We start from the raw sequence: 21,018 nt of genomic DNA, 5'->3' as shown, positions 1-21,018 counted from the left end.
AAAATCTGAGAGAAAGAGATAAGATTATAAATATTTGTTCCTCACTTTTTTTGAGGATAGACAATTTGTCTAAGTGATCAAATCAATGAAATCTCAATAAAAACTTATGTTTTTATTTATGTTAAATAAATATGTAAATGAAACAAAATGGTCATTTGAAGACGGCATTGAATCAAACTCTTGACAGTAACTGCTGCACATATCACCTAAATAACCAAACAAAAAAGTCATGCAGTACAAAAAGCATGATTGGTGATATTAATTAATTCTTTAATTTTAATGTTTTTTTTATTTGAATTACAGAACAAAGAATAAAAAAAACTTAGATTGAAATAAATTTGAATAATGGTATTGTGTATAAATACTTAGTAAGTGCAGTTTTTAAAGTTAAATGGTCTAATGAATGACTGGTCTGTTTAAATCAAAGTAAGTGTTAAGTAAGCTGAAAGTCTGACTGAATGAAACAACTGACTCACTTCTCTGTTTGTTTGACACAAGCTGATTTACAGCCTCAGTATAAATCAATGTTTTAATACATAAATACGTTGCTGATGTGCAGTCCTCCAACAGCACACAGGACCATGACGGTCCTGTCCCAGTTGGCTCTCACACAGTGTTGACACTGCCCTGCAGCCATGCATTGATCCCAGTATAAAGAGGAATGCATCTTGAACATCCCTGAATAACTCCACCAGGGTATGTTAATGACCTTAAAGTGCAACATTACAGCAACAATTAAACAGAGGGATCCCAAAGGCATCGGGAGCCGTCGTGTCACTGTCTGTTTACAGGCCGACACATCTCTCCCATCTCCATTTATTTCCCTAAGAAATCAGCGGGGGCCACCTGGGCTTGGCATTGAAACTTCATTCATCTCCAGAAATGGATTCCAGTGGAGGGCAAAATCAAATTCTCATTTGCAAGGAAGGGGGAGTGAGAGAGGGAGTGAATGCAAGAGGTACCTGGGAACGCTAACCTCTGTGTGAACCCGCCGCATCTGATAGTTTTGCTATTTGTCTGTGACATTGACAGCTCTGGGGGAGATTAGGAGCCACCCTGCCCCAGCTTCCCGGCGTTTGCATTCTGCCTATATGCCTCCTTGCAGATGGACTGCTGCACATTTAGTATCGCCTGTTTTTCCCTGGGTTTCAACGCGGTGCTACACCAGAGGCAACGGTGGGATGTAATTATATGCAATGCAACGATAAAACACAGCAAACGAGGAGAGGGCTGCGTCTGAGAGGTGACAAACCAGGAGGACGCAGAAAACTACAACAGTGTAGCTTTTTTTGTGGGGGCGAAGCAAGGGATGAGAGTGATGGATGCCCTTCGGTTTAAATACGTCCAAATCCCCCCTTCAAGCCGCTCTCCTCTTGCCTGGGAGTGTGAGTGAGTGTGTGAGAGAGAGTGTACAAGATTAATTGTGTAAACAGCCAGAGTGAGAAAGAGAAAAAATAAGGGAGTGGGGGGTGAAAGGCAGGCAGCAGAGAGAGAGAGAGAGAGAGAGAGAGGGATAGAGAGGGAGAGAAAAGAGAGTGAAAGAGAGAGAAAGAGAGAGAGAGAGAGGGATAGAGAGGAAAGGGAGTGAAAGAGAGAGAAAGAGAGAAAGACATCGAGATAGAGAGCGAGAGAGACAGAGAGAGGGAGAGAGCGAGAGAGAGAGAGAGAGACAGAGAGAGAGGACTATCAGCATCTGCAGCAGCACAGTAGCCCTGGGGGAATAGTGTGAACTTTTGAACCCTAATGGCAAGCAGTCGCAGTGATGCAAAGAGACTGCTCCTGGCTCGTAATGCATGCGAATGTGTATGTGTGAATGTGTGTGTGTGTGTGTGTGTGTGTGTGTAGAAAAGCATGCAGGCAGCAAACGCAAGGAGGAAAGGAAAGGAGAGTGAAGGCGAATGAGAAGGAGTGGGGGGGTCATTAACATGTTCCTCGCTTCCTCGCAAACGAGCGACCGCTATGCAAATGTCATGAAATCCATACACCGATGAACGCAGTGATGAATTCATCTCTCGGCAGATAGTGGGGAGGATTCATACAGTTGGATGGTTATCAGCAGGTCCAGAGGAACTTCATGAATGATGGGCATGTGGAGGACAGGAAGGCCCATCATTCACACGGACCTGGACTGAGAGCAGACGGGTCACAGGTTGGCCAAGCAGAAGGCCAAAGGGCAAAAGTTCAAGCAGTGGAGAGATAGCACTCCCAAAAACCAACATATATGCAAACGCTACAGGCATTAAAGTGTACCAAGAGATCTGTTGAAAGACCTGTCTCATTTACATTACAGTTTCACATTGCTGACAAAATAAATTATTTCTGTTAATAAGAAATATTAGAAATTGTCAGAATAAAAAGGAAAACAGACTAAAAAAAGAAATACAAGTAAAATTATTAGACTTAAAATGTCTTAAAGTGAGTCTTAAACCTGTTAAAATATATATTTGTGGTTAATGGACGTATAATTCTCCATAAACTGCTACTGAATGTGTCTGTTTTTAGCTGGATAAACACATAGTGCTACACTCGCCTGCCTGCAGTCCAGGTTACCAACAGTAATGTTTGGCACATTATTTAGAGAAGAACAAGTAAACAGCAACTGCTATTTGGAGGCTCAGCCAGAATGAGCAAAAAATACACTGGTGTTATCAGTTTGCCAACCAGTGAAAAAAACAAACTACAGAAAAGCAGCAAACTTTCATCAGTTCCAACTTTTTCCCAATATGATGCTGTTATCAATTTCTACTTCACGCTACTTCACAACAAATACAACACTTAATGTTCTTGTGTAACACCAGATTACAGATATTAGTTTTTATTGCATATTCTTTTGAAAATGCACCAACGATTGGCGTTCGACTTTAAAGCAATTATTTTTCCAGTGGCGTTACAACAAACTTCATCTCCCAATTCAAACTCATGCATGGGCAAGTTGGCAGCGTGAATACAACTGATTAACCTGCAAATGGAGCATCAGTCTGTCAGCTGCCATTGTTTTTCCTGCTTCACCAGCCAAGAGATCCAGACAGTTCACATTCAAAAAACACTCCACTTTTAACAGCTTTTTTATAGTCCCAGCTCAAATGACAAAAATGATATTATATTCTATTTTCTGCACCATGTAATGTTTTCGTTGCTCTGCAGTGGCTGCTTGTATTCGAATACACCTCACTGGTTCACAGGTCTATTGTTTTGCCAGGAAGTGGTTGAGAACACAAGGGCGCGCACTCTGACGACTGAATCCTAACAGGAAACTCAGCTTTTGCATTATAAAATATTATACAACAAAATATTGAGCTTTTTCGATAATCAGATAATACTATCTTTTTAATTGGCTTCATGCAGTTTTATTGATTTTCTTATCTGGCTCTTTTGTACAATAAATCAAGTTTTGTAGACATCGAAATTTCAAAATATGAATAAAAAATATTTTTTAATGACATATTTTAAAACAAATGTAGATGGCTCTTTTTAAATCACATTAGCCAACACCTATACCTGAGTATAAACCGATTCCACTGTACAGACAAACAAAATCACAGTGACCTGAAAGAGGAGAAAGAGAGATGTTTCAAATTCGCCATCTTTTCTGCACACCCTCAGAAACAAAGCTTTTACTGCAGCACTCTGTCATCGCTGCAGCTTCTCAGCAAATATCCCCAAGCACCCAGTGGTGTTCCCCAATCAAAGAAAAACAAACAGGCCATTTCCACTTGGTAAACTTGACCTGCAAACAGCATGAAGGGACTAAAAGCCCAGCATCTCCACCCGTCTCACGGGGTCTTGTCTGTGTGTCTTGTCTGTGTGTGATTTTGTATGCCAGAGGGAAAAAGGTTTTTGCAAATATTTTGTATATCGGCAAAATGTGCTGGAATGGCAGAATTCTTGCTCTGTAAAATGTAGTGTAAAAGAAACACACTGAAACATCAAGTCCTGGCGCCCTAACAGCAACCAGGGGAGGGCGAGAGAGAAGGATGAAGATGGAGATAAATAGAGAGAGAGAGGTGGAGGTAGTTAAAAAGGGCAGACGTGGCCGGGGTGAGGCTGCAGGCGCGCTTAGGTCAACGGTGCGGTCGGCGGGTGAAACTCAGTTCACATTACCATGCAGACACCCGGGCTAACAATGGAAGCTCCATCTGTTCCTGTCAGCTATTACAAATCTGGTGTCACCCAGTCCACTGAAGACAACAGGCCACCGCATCTAATCAAACGGCACAGGCTCCTCCTGCGTGTAAAAGCAACATCGACTTCACACTCACTCACTCTCTGGTTAGGGAACAGAGAGCAGCAAAAGGCGAGCAGTCGATTACCATGGACAATACATTCAACTAAGTCGGAGGGTCTTTTGTATACTGTAGCACTCATAAATACTACAATTAACCTCAAAAGGATAAAATACTAGAGTAGTCCTTATGACAAAATGCAGAAAGGCAATTATTTTCACAGCTGAATTAATCAGTGGATTTCAGCATTAAAAGCACTTGAAAGAAAATTTCAATCGTCGCCATTGAGGATTTGTTCTGCTAAAAAGTCACTGATTTCATTAAGTGGTCACGCCGTTATTCTGCACAAACACTCACTCTTCAGACTTGAAACAGACCGCCAAGCAGAAAAGTGTGAGCCATTTCTTTCAACTGGCAATGAACAGAGGATGAACTATGAACTCCACATGCCCTTTCACCGAGGACACAGGCTATTCACTGAACAAACATGGCCACCGTCTCCCAGAAATAAAACAGGACAGCTTTGTGAGCTGAATATTTTTCCCAAACTGAATCAAAAGCGACAATAACTGATCCAAAATCAAATGTGTGTGTGTCTGATTAGTTGTTTAGTGTGAAGAGGCACCAGTTGGTTATAATAAAAGCAAAATGCAAATGCAAGAAGAGGAAGTGCTGCATAATTGGCTATGGCTCACATTTAGCAGTGACTATAGTGAGACACAATGTTTGGGTTTAAACAACTAGCATGATCCGCAGTAACAGACGGTGTAGTTTGTAGTTTACACGCGTCACATTACAGCCATGAGGGGAATTTTTTTTAAAGCATTTTACATTTGAGTTTGTCTGTTTCCGTACGCAAAATCATCCTTATCATTTTCTGTTGTTCTGTGTTAATACCATCTGCCGTGAGGTGTTTACTCTGGATTTGAACGTTACAGAGAATTGCATTTGGATGGAAGAGTTCATTAAGCTGTTTCCAAATGAGGGGATCTTTTGTGACTACATCCAGCTGGCATCAAGTACTTGTATCACAATTGTACAATGGCCAACGTAGTGGGAAATTCCATACCAGGTATTCCTGGTTTAACTTGTGAGTTTAAAGAGACACATGTAGAGTAGATTGGCACCTAAGGCAGCCAAGTCAGTAATACCCACCTGCAGCATGTCACGTCAGGGGCTAATAGGTAGAACACAGAGGCAGAAATACAAAAAAATCTGAAAGAGGGCAAGTCAGAGAAGGAAAGATAGAGCGAAAGATTGATAAAGGCAGAGAGGGATAGAACCCACATGGCCCCCTTAGGTACAGTGTTGTATTTCAAACCCGGTTTTGAAAGAAAAGAGGGGCTTGGAGTCAATCAATCACTGAATTAGCCTGCAGCCAGAAAGCCACCTCTCTGTGTGGGCTGCCTCCATGTTTCCACAGAGTGCAAGCTTGTGGCTCAAGCATACAGACCAAGTCAGGAAATCGGCCACTGGAGGGAGCTCTAGGTCACAGATCAGGCTTTTGGAAACCAACCATCAGAAAACCCTACCTGCAAAAACTGGCTTGGGGGCAGTGGATATGAAAGGAGGAGTCAGTGATGTCACTGAACCTGGTGAAGCCGTAGGACGCCAGCAGAGAAGGGGAATTTCACAGATGTGGTGTACTTTCTCAAATTAACAGGTCTTGCAACAACATAAAGTTAAAATGTCGGCTGCATGCTTCCTGTGGAGAGGTCTAGGTGCGCCTACAAGGACCTGATGGTCTCTGTGTTAAATCTGTACTGATTTAGTTCTCGTCTGTGGGAATACTACATCAGCTCCTGTGGTTTTGACTCCCTCTGTTTTATCTTTTTCTTGTTTAGCGCAATATTGTCTGCACATTGTCACTAAGATGGCATAGGACATGCACCGATTTCTTAGATGTGACATTTTATTTAATTTTCCATGGTGAAATTGGATCATACGACCTGAAAGTGACAAAAAAGCTGAACCAATGTTTTCTGTTCAAACATATGATGGTTACTTTTATATGCAATAAATGTGGTGACAAGACGCCTATAGTGACATTTTGCCATGAAAAAACACCACACTGGAAATTGGGGCCTTTTTTTAAGCCGAGACCTCTGCATTGCGGAAATAGCCACAGATCACTCTCTCTCTCTCTCTTTCTCTCTCTCTTTCTCTCTCTTTCTTAAGGAATAGGAATTCTGAACTTACTCTCTGGGCCTCCATCATCCTGGTAGTCGGAGGCTCCTGAGGCATCGTCTGATGGGGCAGAGCGACCCAGACTGGAGCTGCGGTTGTCATCAGAACCATCGTCTTCCCTGAAGTCCACTGTATCAAGGTTGTATGTGTGAGTATATATACATATACATATATATACTTATGTACATATATAATAAAATATACAAAATTTAAATGAACACTTGTGAATTTTAGCTTATTTTGTGCAAAAATAAAGTACAGTAGTTTTCCTGACAAAAGCTTCAGAATTTTTATAGGCCTTATATGTACTCTACTTTACTGTCCAGTAGTAAAGTACTTTGGTAATGAATACTTAATTTAACTTACATGGAAGGGGTATATCCTCAGGATATCTGTAAAAATACAAATCAGACATTCATGTACAGGTCTTAACACTTCTCAGCATCCATTTCCTGCAGCGACCTCAAACCACAGGCTTTCTGTAGCAGAGCTGTACACAGCAAGCGACAGAGCAGTTGTTGTTGTTTTTTTCAAGAGCACCATGCAGAACCTAACACATAACGTTTAATGTTTTTAGGGACAAAGACTGTTCACTTTACCACTTTAAGATTAATGTCCAATTATTTTGACGAGAAATAGTTATTCTGTGAAATCTTTTTAAAAAATGCAATAGCTATTTAAAAAAAGTGCCAGATTAAAGTCTGGAAGGTGACACCATTAAACTCAATGAGTTTCTACAAATGTAATTTTGCAAACTCTTTAAAGCAATTAGAATAACAATTAGGGATCTCTTGTGATATTATAAACAAAGCTTTGATAATGGTGGTGTGAGATTACACTGCAAAAAAAAAGCAAAGTAGCATCTACTGCTAAGGACCAAATAGTGTCTTAAGAATTGGAATCATACTTTGAAAGAACAACCCTGAAATTGTTCAATATGACTTCCCGCATCTCTTCAGCATCTTCACTTAGATTCTCATCGCTAAGGATGTCCGATACATACAGCAAACAATCTGAGGAAACATAAAACAGAAAGTGTGATGGTTTAAAATGTGGCCTGAACAAATAGTCCAATTTGTTATGGTTATGAATTATGTTCAACTTTCAAATTAAAGCTTTTTTTGTAAAAAGTACAACATGTACCAGCTACAGTATATCTTCAAAAGAGCAATATTTATATGTTTATATTTATTTTTATGAAGATTATCACAATTATTTATTTTTGTTAGGTCAGACTGAGATAACAGTGCGAGTACTGTATCATGATACTGTAGGCAAAACAACCTAGACTGCATTATTTATCTGATATAATTTCTTAAAACCACCTGCACAAATGCACTGGCTAATGCAAATTTCTCATAGACCGTGTCTGCCTGCCTCGCTGTTTATGCAAATATAAAACAATGGATAGGTTTGAATAGGTCTTCTTTGTGTGATCTTCATTGGTGTCCCTCATAACCGTGGTGCACCTCAAGGTTACATTTAAGCCCCTTCCACTATAGACTATTGGTTATTGAAATTATTTAGTCATTAAAAAAAACAACATGTTTGACACAGGTGTAGGTTCTAGCAACCCAGGATAAAAATTACATTTTTCATTATTAAATGAAAATAAATGTTACACTATAATTATTTTATGCACACATATTTTAGCATGGATTTTTTAGTTTGACAGTCATTGTGACAGTTGTTATTGTGCCTGCCTTATCAGAATCTCTTTATTGTCATATGCACCAGGGAAGGTGATACGAAATTTAGTTTTGTACGACCCGTTCCAAGAAAAAAACATGAATAGACAATAAAAACAATACAAATAATTGACAAGGGGGGACAGGAACAGGAAGGCCAGGACGCAGCCCGTGGTCAGCGCACCCTTATGCATCTGCCTTAGGTGCAGAAGGTTCTGGGTTTAATCCCCAAAGAAACTTTACTTTGATAATTAGAAAATAACTGAAAACATAAATTATTTGTTCTGTGGTTTTACTTCTTCAGCTTCGTTGTACCCCTGTGTTACAATGACAATAAAGACTATTCTATTCTATTTTATTTACATGTTAATATTGCTCAATCCTAATTTTTATTCCACATAATAACATCAATATGTATTTAAAAGTGAAATACAAGTGGCCTTACCTTTCAAAAGTCGCTTTATATCTGGTGAGATTGATCCCATCACTGTATTTTTTTTATTTTGCACTTTAAAAGCATACGATTTTCTTTGTGTTTTTTAAAAAATAAAGATAACTAATGCATATCCAGCCTTAGGCAAAGCTTCAGCTCTTAAAACAGAAACAAATTCTTGGCATGCACACAAAGAGCTATAGCATCAAACCACCTGCACCATTTTGAACTAACTTCCGTGCATGCACCTCGATTTGCAAAAATTGGGAGGAGCAACTACACAGCTGACAACTTCCTCTGAACACTGGTATAGTATGATCTGATTATAACAGGGTGACAGGATGTGTTGTGTCAGATATAAACATATATATATACAGATATAATGAGCACTGTAAATAAAGCAGAATTGGTTAAAAATTAAAACCATCCCCCGCATGTGACTGATAAACTTCTTTTTAACTAAATAAGCAGCGAAATTCCTCACATTTCCTCTCACAAACAGTTTTTTTTTACTTATTATACAAAATGTTCTATGTATTTTTTGACAGTGTCAATTAGTAGCACAGTATCAAATGCTGTTTTCCCCCCTTTTAACCCTGTATATACGTTCAAACGTGCAGATTAAATGACTTAAAATGCTTTAAGTGGAAAAACAACCTTTTTATCACGTCGGTGACGTGTACATGTTACGTGGTTATTATCACAGGCATTAGGGCCTAACACCAATTGACTCACCTGGTGAAAGGGGTTTTTTTGTAGCATGGGGAGCAGTTAGCATAAAAGCCAAGTAGCAGATAAGTTGTAGAATCGCTATTGTTTTGTTTGTTTTTCATTTAAAAGCTGTTATTTGATTCATTTGTTGTTTATTAAGCCCAAACAAACTGTACTATTACTTTTTAACGTTTACCGTACCCACTGAAGGCACATTATTAGCCATTAAGTGAAGCTAGCTGTTGTTTCCCACAATGCTACTGAGTAAGTATATACATATTCATTTGCTGTGCGTAACGGAGCTCCGCTTTATTTGGTTGTAAACTTAAAACGTCGACGTTTTTTGTGTATTAATGAGTGATACGTTCATAGACTCATTTCCTTCTTATACTGTCACGTCGATAATTTAATTTGTACGAGTTGCCTACCAACAAACGAGGTACGTTACGTGGTATCTGTTTACAACAAACGTTGGCGTTCTATTTTAAAAGTATAATGTGAAACGTTGAAGTAATTTTTTTTTTCAATGTCATCTAAAGCTAAATTACATTACATTTTTCATAACCTTTCTTTATGTGCTGCGTTCAAGGGTCCGTGGTTTCTTTTCTTATTATATAAAAACGTACACAGTTTATGTCCCTTTGCTAAAAACGTGTATTGATAATGCGCTTACATTTGCCGCGACTCCAAAAGCTAAGCGATCTGTGACTACTTGTTAAATATTTTACATTTTACTATTTTTACTTACGTAAAAGCGGTTTATTTGTTTGTACTGCAATTACGACGTTTTGACATTATATAATAACGTGTTGCGTTTACAGCCCATCCTCGATCCTGTAACAGTGTAAAATGTAAAACTAATTCCGAGTACAAGGGTCATGGTTTTTGTTTCTGACTTATAATAGCATAACGTTATACATCAGGGTTTCACAACTGTTTTGGCAATAAAGGTGGGACATTTGAATGTCAAGAGTGGTGGTCATTATGTCATTATACTCTGCTAATTATACAGAGGTTGCAGGTATTAGTTTTTTTTTTTTATCTTTATGTTTTGTAAGTGCCCACACTGTTTTTACGGTTCTTTATTATGTTGCATTCATGGCCGTCAATCTCCCACTCAACTTAATTTAACTGTAAATCACATGTTTATTATCTAAAATGAATAGTTTCTTCAGCCTGGGTAGAATTTGGTTTCATAAAATGCTCTTAATGTACATTTCTCACCTTTCAGTTTGTGCTGCTCTCCTGTACTCATTGTATATAGTGAAATTGTAAATCAGTAAAATTATGTTTCAGTGGACGCATTGCCATAATGGCTTTTTTAATGTGGAAATTTAGTGACATAAAGCTGGCTTGTGTATAAAGATAAGGAAATATATGTAACAGTGGTCACAACTGATGCAAAAGCAAAGATGGCCAACAATAAACTATACACGACTCAGTCCCTTTTTTAAACAGTTAAGCATCATCCTCCACCAAGTGGGTATGTGAAATTCTCATTTTCACTCTTTAAATTACATTATTTACCACACTTGTGAAAGCTCTTTGATTGAAGCTGAGAAACTAATTAGGACATTTCTGACAACACTTGAATGCAGAAGCACTAAATTGGCCCCTCACTATATCTGACAGGCCATGGATAAATGGTTTAAATTAGCAGCAAGCTGAACATCAGTGGCTTGGACTGGCCGGGGCTTCCATATCCAGCGCTGACATGTGTAGCAGAGGCAGCAGTGGAGCTAGTAATACTAATAGAAATAGGGTGGACTTCTCTATTGCCTTATTGATCCATTATTACTGAATGACTACATGTAAGGTCATCAAATAACCGAAGCTCAATCAGACATTGCTCACATCGACAGAATACTCTTAGTATCATTCTGTGCTGGGTTGTCCTTATCTTATGTCTGTGTGTGCCACTTGCACACAAGTATGCAATGTGTGTTAAGTGCTCACGAGATAATTAGTCTATATCGCAAGCTACCCAACATAGACACAGACACTTGCACGCATGATGCTTGAATACTCGTTTTATGAGCTATTGGTAGTGATATGATGCATTCTTTTTAACACATCTTTAGGTTTTGTTTAGGCGTTCTACAGCCCTGCAGTGATCTCTAGTCACCCATCTGTGATTTACAGTCCTAAAAATTACCCTGCTGCTACTAATGATCTTTTTAATTATTGAGTAATCTGCCAGTTATTTTCCCAATTAATTTTACCTCCACCATTTAATATATTATCACAGCTGCTGCAGCTCTGTTGCATTTTTCATCCTAAATAAAACCTTTTTTTTCTTACAGCAAGTAAGAACTGTTGAAGAAAAAATTATCATAAAGTGTTTCTTGAGAGCAAGGTGTTTTCAAAGCAGTATCTCTGAACATCTTAGCTTAATTTAGAAATGTGTATTATATCAGGTGCCTAAATTTTAGATAATTTATGCATTTTGCTGTCGACCACTTGAGTTTGTCCTTTAAGATATTCTTCTTTCTTAACAGTTCCATCGTCACAATCTTCTCAAATGCTCTGAAGCAGCTCCACAGAGATATAACAACCTCATCCGTAGGTATGTTGTTCTTCAGTTACGTGCCTCTCTTCTCATACTCCAAACACAGTTACACATTTATGTCCAGAGAGACCTGGTTCATCTAGTTTTTGTTATACACAGGAAGGAATAACTTCCACATACATATTGCCTGCCTCAAATTAGTTTGTATAATCAAATTCACAAAACACACCTGTCAATAGACTTAGACTAAAAATATAATTACATCATTATCAACCATTAATCATTCACTAATGTTTAAACAGTTCTTCTAGGGACTCATTGGTTACTTTTTTAAATCTCTCTGTTATTCTGTACAATATGGATCTCTTTGAGCCTCTTGGTTGCATTTCTTTTCTTCAGTTCCTGTGATTTTTGTAACTTAGTCTTGTGGTTTGTCTGCATCACATATTTATAAATAAGCCTTATTGGGTGAAATTGTTTTGTTCTGTTTATGTAAATTTAAGGTAAGCTTACTGAGTCAGTATGTTTAATGCTGTGTTGATTTTGGTATTAAGAGATTGAAAAAGCAGTTGAAACTAGAATCTATGTGTTTCTTGAAAGTTCCTTTTCGATTTCAGCGATGTTTTCTGTATTATTATAAGTGTTATTTTTCTCTATGCCCTAAAAAAGCATGTCTCATGATAGCCCTCTACTCTGTCACTTCTCTCCAGGAAGCCATGGGGTCAGGGCGAGTTGACTCCCATGTCAAAATTGTCCCTACGTTGACCTGCGCCTGACTGGCCTCCCAGCAAAAATCCCCTGTGAAGGTAAGAGGAACTGGGGTTCCCTCCCCTGGAAAAGAGGTTCCCTCCCCTTGACAGCTCCACAGAGCCCCAGCCACCTGCCTGCTGGGCCAGCCCCATATGAAAAGGGAAGCTCTTTGTAATCCGACGGGGATTACACCACCCAACAATGCACCGCTGAAAGAGCGACAAAAGCCCTGTATCAAACGCCGCTAAGGGGGAGCAAGGCTATGATCTCCCACTACTACCAACACTGACTCCTCTGCCACCTCTCATCTCCCCAAGAGGCTCTACCCCCCCTCTAGCATTTGCTACCTCTGTCCTTCTCCTGCCCTCTCATCTCTAGGATCTGGCCTTTTATCAGCGCATTCCTTTTCATTTGCATTGCGGTGTGGGGAGGGACAGCAGGTCCCTCTGATCTGCCAGGAGAGAGAGTCAGGAGGATCCTCAGGGCATGGAGGGTGTGTGTATCCTGCCCTGCAAACACACACACACTCGCATCGCATTCTCAAGATAGGCCGTGCAGAAGGACAAACACTGAAGCACCCATGCCTGTCTTTCAGGCTCTGTCTTCACCTTTGTCCTATCCTTTGTTTTAAAATTGGTTGTTGTGCAGCTGGGGAGATTTTTGGTGCTCAAAATAATTGCAAAAAATGTGCAAATTAACACTATGGAGTAAGCAAATGATTGAAGATTTACTGCAGATTCTCCCATTAATGCTCATTCTAATAACCTTCCATATGTCACGTAATAAATATATAATAAGTAAATATGTCAAGTCAGTCCTCACACTTGGCCCTAATCTAAATATGCCATAACATTTTTCAAAGCCTGTATTAGAAAGGGCTAAGAAGTGTTTGTCCTGATCGTTAGGAGCCTGTTGTAAATGTTTGTTTTTGCTCAGGAAGATAAAAAAGAGGCAGTTTACTCTTCAGATTTCCTCACAATCACTGTATTCTCAACCCACCCACTGCTCAAACATACATCAGTTGTCGGGGGGGGCTTTGGTGGCGGCGAGGTATAATGTGATGATAGATTGAGGACACAAAAGACAGAGGAGCAAATGTGTTTCGCTAAATCTACAACCTTCATTCACTCTCACGCTGGCTGACTGACTCGAAGGGGATGGTGGTGGGTGTGTGTATGTGTGTGTGAGTGTTATCTCGGCATGTATTCAAATCAATGTTGGCCCTGAAAGCATTGAGTAGGAAATATTTCAAATTATATTATGCTAGGATATATGAGCCATTTCCAAATATTAATTCAGGATTATTTGAGGTGTCTGTTAAGGACAGCAGTTACAGCCAGCGGTGTGTTGACGCCACTGACGGATTACGTTCCTCTATTACTTGTGATGTATGAATGTATGAGAGAAAACTATATTTCATGACCAAGACATTGTCCCTAGGGGCAGTAGTTAAAGAAGAATATATGTATTATCCCCTGAAACAACTGGCCCTTGTCAAAAGGCCGGGGAGAGGAGAGAAAGGAGGAGGAAGAGGAGGTTAGTGAAGGAGAGGAGATGGGGAAAAAGATGCATAGCACCACTGAGCGTAGTAGAATTGAGAGACTGGAAGGATGCCAGAAGAATGTGTCTGCCTGAGCTTGTGATCATGCACACTGCTGCCTCTCCCTCTGTCCAGTTAATTGGAATACAAAGCAGAGTGAGGTCGATGGGAGAGCGGTGCTGCTGAGGAGGATAGAGGTGCAGAGGAGGGGAGGGTGGGTTTGCTGTCTGTCTCCAGCAACGCTCAACCTTCACTCCTCGCTGGGAATTGACTGTGGAGCCAGCAAGCGAGACCGACACACTGTCACTGTTAAAATGAACTGTCACCTTGCATTTCTCAACCTCCTGGCAGCATCGAATTGGCCGCTTTGAACCATGTGACGTGACACTGATTGAGTTCGCCCCCCTCCCCCCTCTCCACTCCTGGGCTCCTGAGGAAGGAGCAGCTTTAATTTGGAGTGTTCAGGCTCTCCATTCAAAGCATCCAGGCAGGGGCTCGTCAGAGCTAAAGCAGCGAGCATTGCACCAAATATGTATCTTTCGCCTCAAACCTTTCATGGGTTCTCCATTCTTTCTCACCACCCCTCATTATTTCTTTGTACTGCTTGGTTACGCTGCCTCTCAGCTGGTCTTGTTTTTCTTACGGCGTATAGTCATGGCGGTCTGACAGGCACAGAGGAGGAAAACTATTAGGGGTAGCCATTTGGATCCTGGAGGCAATCCCAGGGAGTATTAAGATGTTAACCCTGGCCAAGTCACTTGTCTCTCTCAGTTACAATGTTGATGGAGTGGGGAAAGGATGCAGTTGCAGGGGGACCCATGAGGATGCTGGGGCTTCAGGTCGACTGCTGCTTACAGATCGGGCAGAGCCAGACTAGACTGGGGGATGGTTGTCAAGCGTCTCCCAGGCTTGGCTAAAAAGAGCCTCTGTGCCACAACAAAGAAGGGAGAACGTGTGCCATTCAAAGCTAGGCTGCATTTCTTATCTAGAATTTCCTGAACAATAAGGGCAGACAAATTGTGGACATGAAATAAAGGAATAGATTTGTAACTCTTCAAGGTTGTCCAAAAAATAATAGCAAGGTGAATTATGTGCAGGGCTTCAGTCGGAATGTGGTCACTAACCGTTTGGCCCTCTGACCTTTTTGACTAAAAAGAAACACTAAAGCTCAAATCATCAGTAATAACACTACAAGCAAACTTAGATAATTTTCATATCTTAAGATTAGGTCTTAATTAGAGAATGTACAGCTATTCTTTCAAAATATTTCTGAAAGTATCCAGTATGAAACAAAGAAATGTTCAGCTATAAAGACCAATAATCATTCAGCTGCATATCCATTTTAGATTGACGTGTTTTAGCCACTTCATTGCGCACACAGCCAGGTGAGGAGACAGACCCTAAAAAAATGTTTTTTTAAGTTTAGAAGATTCTGATTGTTTTTTTATATTCCGACATAATTGTTTGGAATTGCAGTACAGCAGAGATGGCCTTCATCTCATTTGACTTGTTTTTATTTATTTTTTTGTGTTGATCATTTAGTCAACTTGTCCATAAAATGCAAGAGAATGAAAAGATTTTTATTTTTATCCACAAACTAGTTGCAAGCAAAACACAGGAGGAGCAAAAAATATTTAAAAAAAAATTAAAATCTATATGTTCTGCATAATTATAATATGATAATGCTAATCTATATTTGACTTTGACTTTACATTTATATTTTCTGTTTTGAAGCACTCTTTAATTAAATTATTCAATGGATTTGAGTGACTGCAGACATCCTCATTCTTTAATGACTGGAACACTTCATTGATTTTTTTTTTCATCAGGAATGTTTAAAGAAAAGAACCTCAAAACAGTATATGCATATTAGAATATACAATTTCTTTTTTGGACACTTACAACTAACAATATGTGTATTGGCCCATTTGTGTAAAAACTAGAACTTTTTAAAACCAACCTAACCAACTGAATTTTTTTAAATGTAATTTTATATTTCACTATAAAAAGCCTAAAACTATTTATTACTAAATTCAATAGTCAAAGCCTATGTTCTGAGGCTTTTGCATAAACTCGGAAAAAAAGTCAATTCAATATTCAAAGGCTTTTGCATAAACTCGGAAAAAAAGAACAAGAGCAACATGGACCTAAATTCAACCAAAAGTATAATCGGATATTTGATTGAAATGCTTTATATACAGATTAACATTGATATGCGAAAACGTATATAAATAACATTTAATAATTCTTTCATTTTTGTTGTCTTATTATATACTTAAGTGTTAACCATTTCATGTAATTAAAAAAAAACATTTGTTCCCTTTCAATTTTGTGTAAAATCAGAACTGTCGCCTGTTAATGATCTGGTTGCTAACCAGTTTATTAGTTGACTTATTGATGCAGCCTTAATGAAGCATTGTCCTTTTCCAGGTTCTTGTTTCCTGCAGTACAGTATTTCTTTACTCAGCCTTTATAGACTAGGTGCCGCTCTCAGGCCTAATGAAGGTCGATGATTGACATTACAAGAAGGACGAGAAGAGTCTCATGACCTTATTCTGACTTTTGTGTTGTCTTATAGAATCTTTATTAATAAAAAATATTTGTTTTGCTCTCCAAAAATGTTACCCAGCAACAATGCAGGTGCTGCGGTATTCTCTGACCATCAATGCATATTGTATGTGAGATAGATTTAGTTTTGATGTTGGTTATTAAAAAAAAAGACTGCAGCTGTGTCGGTTATCAGCTTCTGAAATGTCTCTTCTGTGGTGTCTCTGTGATGACCAACCCCCCATGGCCTTATGAATACTCTATCTAGTTTTCCTTTGAAGCCCTGGGTCCCTGCAGAGTGACATGCGACAGAGGAACTGGTAGAAAACCATGGAAGTGAGCCTTGCAATAGACTTGTAAAAGAGCCTGCAACAACTGCAAACAGCATGGGGTACAAACAGCATTGGGTTGACCTCGAGCGGGGAGTGGGGGGGGCAGCAGGCTGGCTAAAGATGTGCAAGATATGTGAGGACAAAGAGTTTGGCAGTGGAATCTATTAATAGTTGTCATACTTCTGCAGTCGGGATGTTGGCACTGCAGAGGCTCTGTTCATTTTTGTGTCGGATCTTTGCTGTTTTACCTCGTTGGTTCACAATTTTGCTGCTCCTCCTCTTCTTGCCCTACATTTTCTAGCAGAAGGAAAAGATGGCTGAGCTGATCCAAAGGTGAAAAATACCCTCCTCCTCTCCCCCAGATGAACATCTGTCTCTGTGGCGTTGGCTGCACCGCAGTCTCTGACACCTCCAGATGGAGAGCCCGCAGGGAGTGCTGAGGTATTGCCGACAGAGATGGCAGGGATCACACCTCTGGAGTGAAGTCCCACACTTGTTTTCTGCACCATCTCTCTCTTTTTGTTGTCAAATCTGTCACTATTCACCATATCGACTCTTGCCCCTGTTCTTGGCCTTGTGACTCATCGGAGGTGGAAGCTTTTTCGCCGTGTAAAGAAATGTGTGACAACAGACCTCTTAGCCCTTTTCTAATTTACAGTAATGGGTCGTATGGTATTTCAACTGTAACTTCTATTCGCGGCCGTGCATCAATTTTTAATACAGTTGTGAGGGACCTGCATACTCATGCAGATATATTTCAAATGATTGCTTATTTCCATTTCCTAGAAAGGTGTTTTTAGACGCTTGAAACTGTTTTCAAAAAAGTTCTCACCGGCTTCCACATTGTCTTAATGGGCCATAACCTTATTAGACTAAATAGAAAAAAAGCTCTACCTGCAAAGAGCTGAAGTGAGAGAGGCCTGGAGTCGACTTCTGCGAGCCACTCTGGTGTCTTGACAGATTGACTCTGCATTCATTTGTGCCTGAACTCTGTGTGAACCTTAGCTTTAGGAAAAAGGACACCAACAGGCCAGTGCTGCTGGGGCAGAAACTTGTGTGTGTGCAAACTCAACACCCAGTGCAAATATTGAAACTTCTGCCCTTCTAGCAATAGATGAACCCAGGTGGTCAGGTCCGACAAACGTTTGGCCAAAGGCGTAACCTATTTAAGCACGGAGAGGTTAAATTTACTAGTTCAACCTCTGCATTTCTTTAAATGGAAAAAAAATGTGTGAGAAAAAAGCGCACTGATTTAAATTGTATAAAATAAATATTGATTTTAGTGTGGTGACCTCTGTCAGCTGTGTCTGAGCAGAATTTGGGTTGCAAACCATGGGTTTGACCGGATCCCTGGAGTTTGTTGTCATGTTTAGAGCCCCTGGAGGTATTTGGAGGTGAAGAGGTCATTTGGAACCACCCCGTGTGTTGTGAAAGATTCCTCATGTCACATTATGCAAGGATGCTGTGCTGAGACTATGTATGGAAGAAAATATAGAGAAAAACCTTTTTTTTAAATCTTCCAGATTAGATAATAATGTAAAATGTATTTAGGAATAAACTCTGTCTCACTGTTTCCATTCATCACTCAAATATTCTTCTTTGTTTTATAAACTTTATTAAATTTAATCATATCAACAATTTTGAAAAAAAGAAAATACCCTGTAAATAAATAGTGCAAACAGTGACACTGAAAATTTGGTGTTTCAACACAATACACAGCATGATCATAGAAAATTTAAAAAAGGGAACATGAAGACATTTAAAACAATATTTTCAGCTTTTCTTTTTTGTCAGATTGTGCCCTTTAAGCACTTCCGTAGACACGAAGTATATTTACACACAAAAGTCAATTTTTCAGTTTTGTTCTCTGGATTGATGACTGGTGGAGATTTTAGTAAATTCCCAGGCTTCACAGTCAGATTATATATATTTATTCTTTGAAAAGTCATTTTAGGATTCTGAGTCTTTGCCCTTTGTCTTTGGAGAGGTGTCCGGGCCGCAGAGTTTCTCCACAGTTGTGGTCGTTGAGCTCAGCAGAGCGCAGCCGAGTTTCTCGCGTTTCTTCTGCTTCATCCTGCGATTCTGGAACCAGATTTTCACCTGCGTTTCGTTCAGCTCCAGGCTGGCCGCGACCTCCACCCGCCGAGCCCGGGTCAGGTACTTGTTGAAGTGGAACTCCTTCTCCAGCTCTGTCAGCTGCTTGGTGGTGAAGTTGGTGCGGATCACGTTGTGTTGACCAGGAACGCCAAACTCGGACAGAACGGCTGTGGAGACAGGGTGGATGGATGGATGGATGAGAATGTAATGAGTAAAAAGATGGAGTTATGGATCTAATGCGTAATGATTGGGTGACATTTGGACATGTCGGAATGAATAATAATGTGATTTAAAAAACAAACAAACAATATTTGCAGGTTATTTTAACTTGTTAATTTAAAACACGTTACGCACGTTTTACGCACAGCAATTTTAAGGATCCCGTTTAATGGCTAATTTACAACTGAGATTTTCAAATTTGTGTCATGTAAACAAACCTGTTTTTGGTGGATTTCTCTTCACTTTCATCCAGTCGAAAGTTTTAGACGTCTCCTCTACAGTCTCCAGATCCTTCTCTTTACTTTGGGATGGTAACCTTGTGTAAACACTCTCTGCATAGTCTTGTTGCCTCTGGTCACCGTCTCCAAAATGCAGGTACGGGCTGCCGGTTGCAATCCCGGGTCCACAACTGTCTCCGTTGTATGGCCCTATATTTGCTCCAAGTGGAGAAACCTGGGGATGGATGAAGTTCCTGTCCTGTTCGGTTGCAAAGCCGTACTGGTGGTGGTGGTGATGGCTGTAGTCCAGAGGTGGCCCGTACATGGAGTTCCCTGATGTTGAGAACTGCAGGTCCAGGTTGACGTGTGTCTGGTGGTGCAGAGGGAGGCTCGGTGTCTGGTGGGGCGCGGAAGTTGCGGCAACAAAACGGGCGTCTGGTGCGTAACTATCACTTGTTGCGCACGAGTTGGACGACACGTATCCGTGGTTTATATTGTGGTATCCAGCTTTGGCACTGAAAAAGTTTGCGCCCCGGTTGCAGACCGGGTAATCTAAGTAGGAGTTCATCCTGGAGCCTCGGCCTTGTGTGTTTGTTCAGAGGTGATCAAGACTCTGAGCGGTCATTAATCGCAACTCCCTTTTGCCCTAACCTTCGAGGTAGTATGTCAAAGCTGTAAAACTGCCTTCCACCCTCATATCACCTTCCTGACACACCATGTGACCTGCCAAACGCCAATGGCAGAGGACCTACAGCACTCTGTCAAGTCTTCGGCCTCGTCCATCAAGAGGCTCACATTTACATGACAAATGCTTCAATCAAACTCGCTCATCCATCTGATAAGAACACAAACATCGGGACAAATTTTCAGGCCGCTGTGTTGGAGGGGAGCCCAGAGTGTCAAATGTATGTCATGGGTAAACAAACAAATACGTATAACGGTGATTAGTTAATAAAAGAGGCTTTCTTATAACACAACGCGTCAATATTGTCTTTACAATAATCCATTCCCTACATTAAAACCATTCTTTTTTGTGTTAACCTCTTATTAATGGCCTGCGCTGTTCTTGTGGGTTTATTAATTTCTCCTTTTGTGCACCAAGATATCGACCACAGCTCCCTTTTTGTTTAATCTAAATATACATTTGATCTAAGTGCATTGGCTTGTTAACCAAAAATACTTCATGCAGCTTGACTCCTGCAGACAGACTGTTCTGAACAACTCAGTGTTGTAAGAAGAGGGGGGGAAAAAAAGGGAAAAGCAGCGGAGTGAATTCAGTGATCCATCATGCGCTCTTTTAAGGATTGACACCTTGTGTGGCCCACTTTGCCCATAAAAGAACAAAGACGCGTTTAAAAACCACACAGTCCTCTTTTTTCCCTGCCTTCTATCGCTCTTACACTTGAGAGTTAAAGACACTCACTATAATGTGATTTCTTCTTTCAAACCCTATCACGTCTACAGCCTGGCGTTAGGAGACTGTAATTAAGCAGCAGTTAATGTGAAAGTGCGCAGACTTTAAGTGCTAATTAAGAGTTAGCCACCAAAAACAAAATCACGAATT

The 21,018-nt window shown here is 40.1% G+C and overlaps 2 protein-coding genes and 1 long non-coding RNA gene across 4 annotated transcripts in view; 1 reads left to right on the top strand and 2 right to left on the bottom strand.

Annotated features, from left to right (window-relative positions):
* skap1 (src kinase associated phosphoprotein 1) overlaps positions 1-8,767 on the bottom strand; it is a 33,704-nt gene extending 24,937 nt beyond the window's left edge. Inside the window, exons 1-4 of the mRNA XM_008314447.3 lie at positions 8,544-8,767; positions 7,318-7,423; positions 6,777-6,802; positions 6,423-6,539 (exon numbers count right to left, since the gene is read on the bottom strand). Of these exons, the coding sequence (XP_008312669.1) occupies positions 6,423-6,539; positions 6,777-6,802; positions 7,318-7,423; positions 8,544-8,583 (289 nt within the window). The 5' untranslated portion in view covers positions 8,584-8,767. The remainder of the gene's footprint in view (positions 1-6,422; positions 6,540-6,776; positions 6,803-7,317; positions 7,424-8,543) is intronic.
* A 485-nt stretch (positions 8,768-9,252) lies between these two features.
* LOC103381883 (uncharacterized) overlaps positions 9,253-21,018 on the top strand; it is a 37,647-nt gene continuing 25,881 nt past the window's right edge. For both annotated transcript variants that reach the window (XR_003050443.1, XR_521847.3), the window contains exons 1-3: positions 9,253-9,506; positions 11,741-11,808; positions 12,462-12,557. This is a non-coding gene — a long non-coding RNA (uncharacterized LOC103381883). The remainder of the gene's footprint in view (positions 9,507-11,740; positions 11,809-12,461; positions 12,558-21,018) is intronic.
* hoxb1b (homeobox B1b) lies at positions 16,932-20,060 on the bottom strand. The gene is made up of 2 exons (XM_008314492.3): positions 19,455-20,060; positions 16,932-19,184 (listed from the first exon to the last, which is right to left on the bottom strand). Exons 1-2 carry the CDS (start codon positions 20,020-20,022, stop codon positions 18,871-18,873), a joined length of 882 nt encoding a protein of 293 aa, XP_008312714.1. The 5' UTR covers positions 20,023-20,060; the 3' UTR covers positions 16,932-18,870.

The sequence above is a fragment of the Cynoglossus semilaevis genome, chromosome 8 (assembly GCF_000523025.1).
Source record: "Cynoglossus semilaevis isolate Cse_v1.0 chromosome 8, Cse_v1.0, whole genome shotgun sequence".
NCBI lineage: Eukaryota > Metazoa > Chordata > Actinopteri > Pleuronectiformes > Cynoglossidae > Cynoglossus > Cynoglossus semilaevis.
This window is presented reverse-complemented; position numbering and strand designations above follow the sequence as displayed.

Bases quoted from the DNA above. Each gene is read 5' to 3' on its own strand.
- hoxb1b (XM_008314492.3), bottom strand. From the start codon at position 20,022: ATGAACTCCTACTTAGATTACCCGGTCTGCAACCGGGGCGCAAACTTT. The intron at 19,185-19,454 runs GTTTGTTTACAT...CTGTCTCCACAG, and splicing joins GAGAAATCCACCAAAAACAG to CCGTTCTGTCCGAGTTTGGC.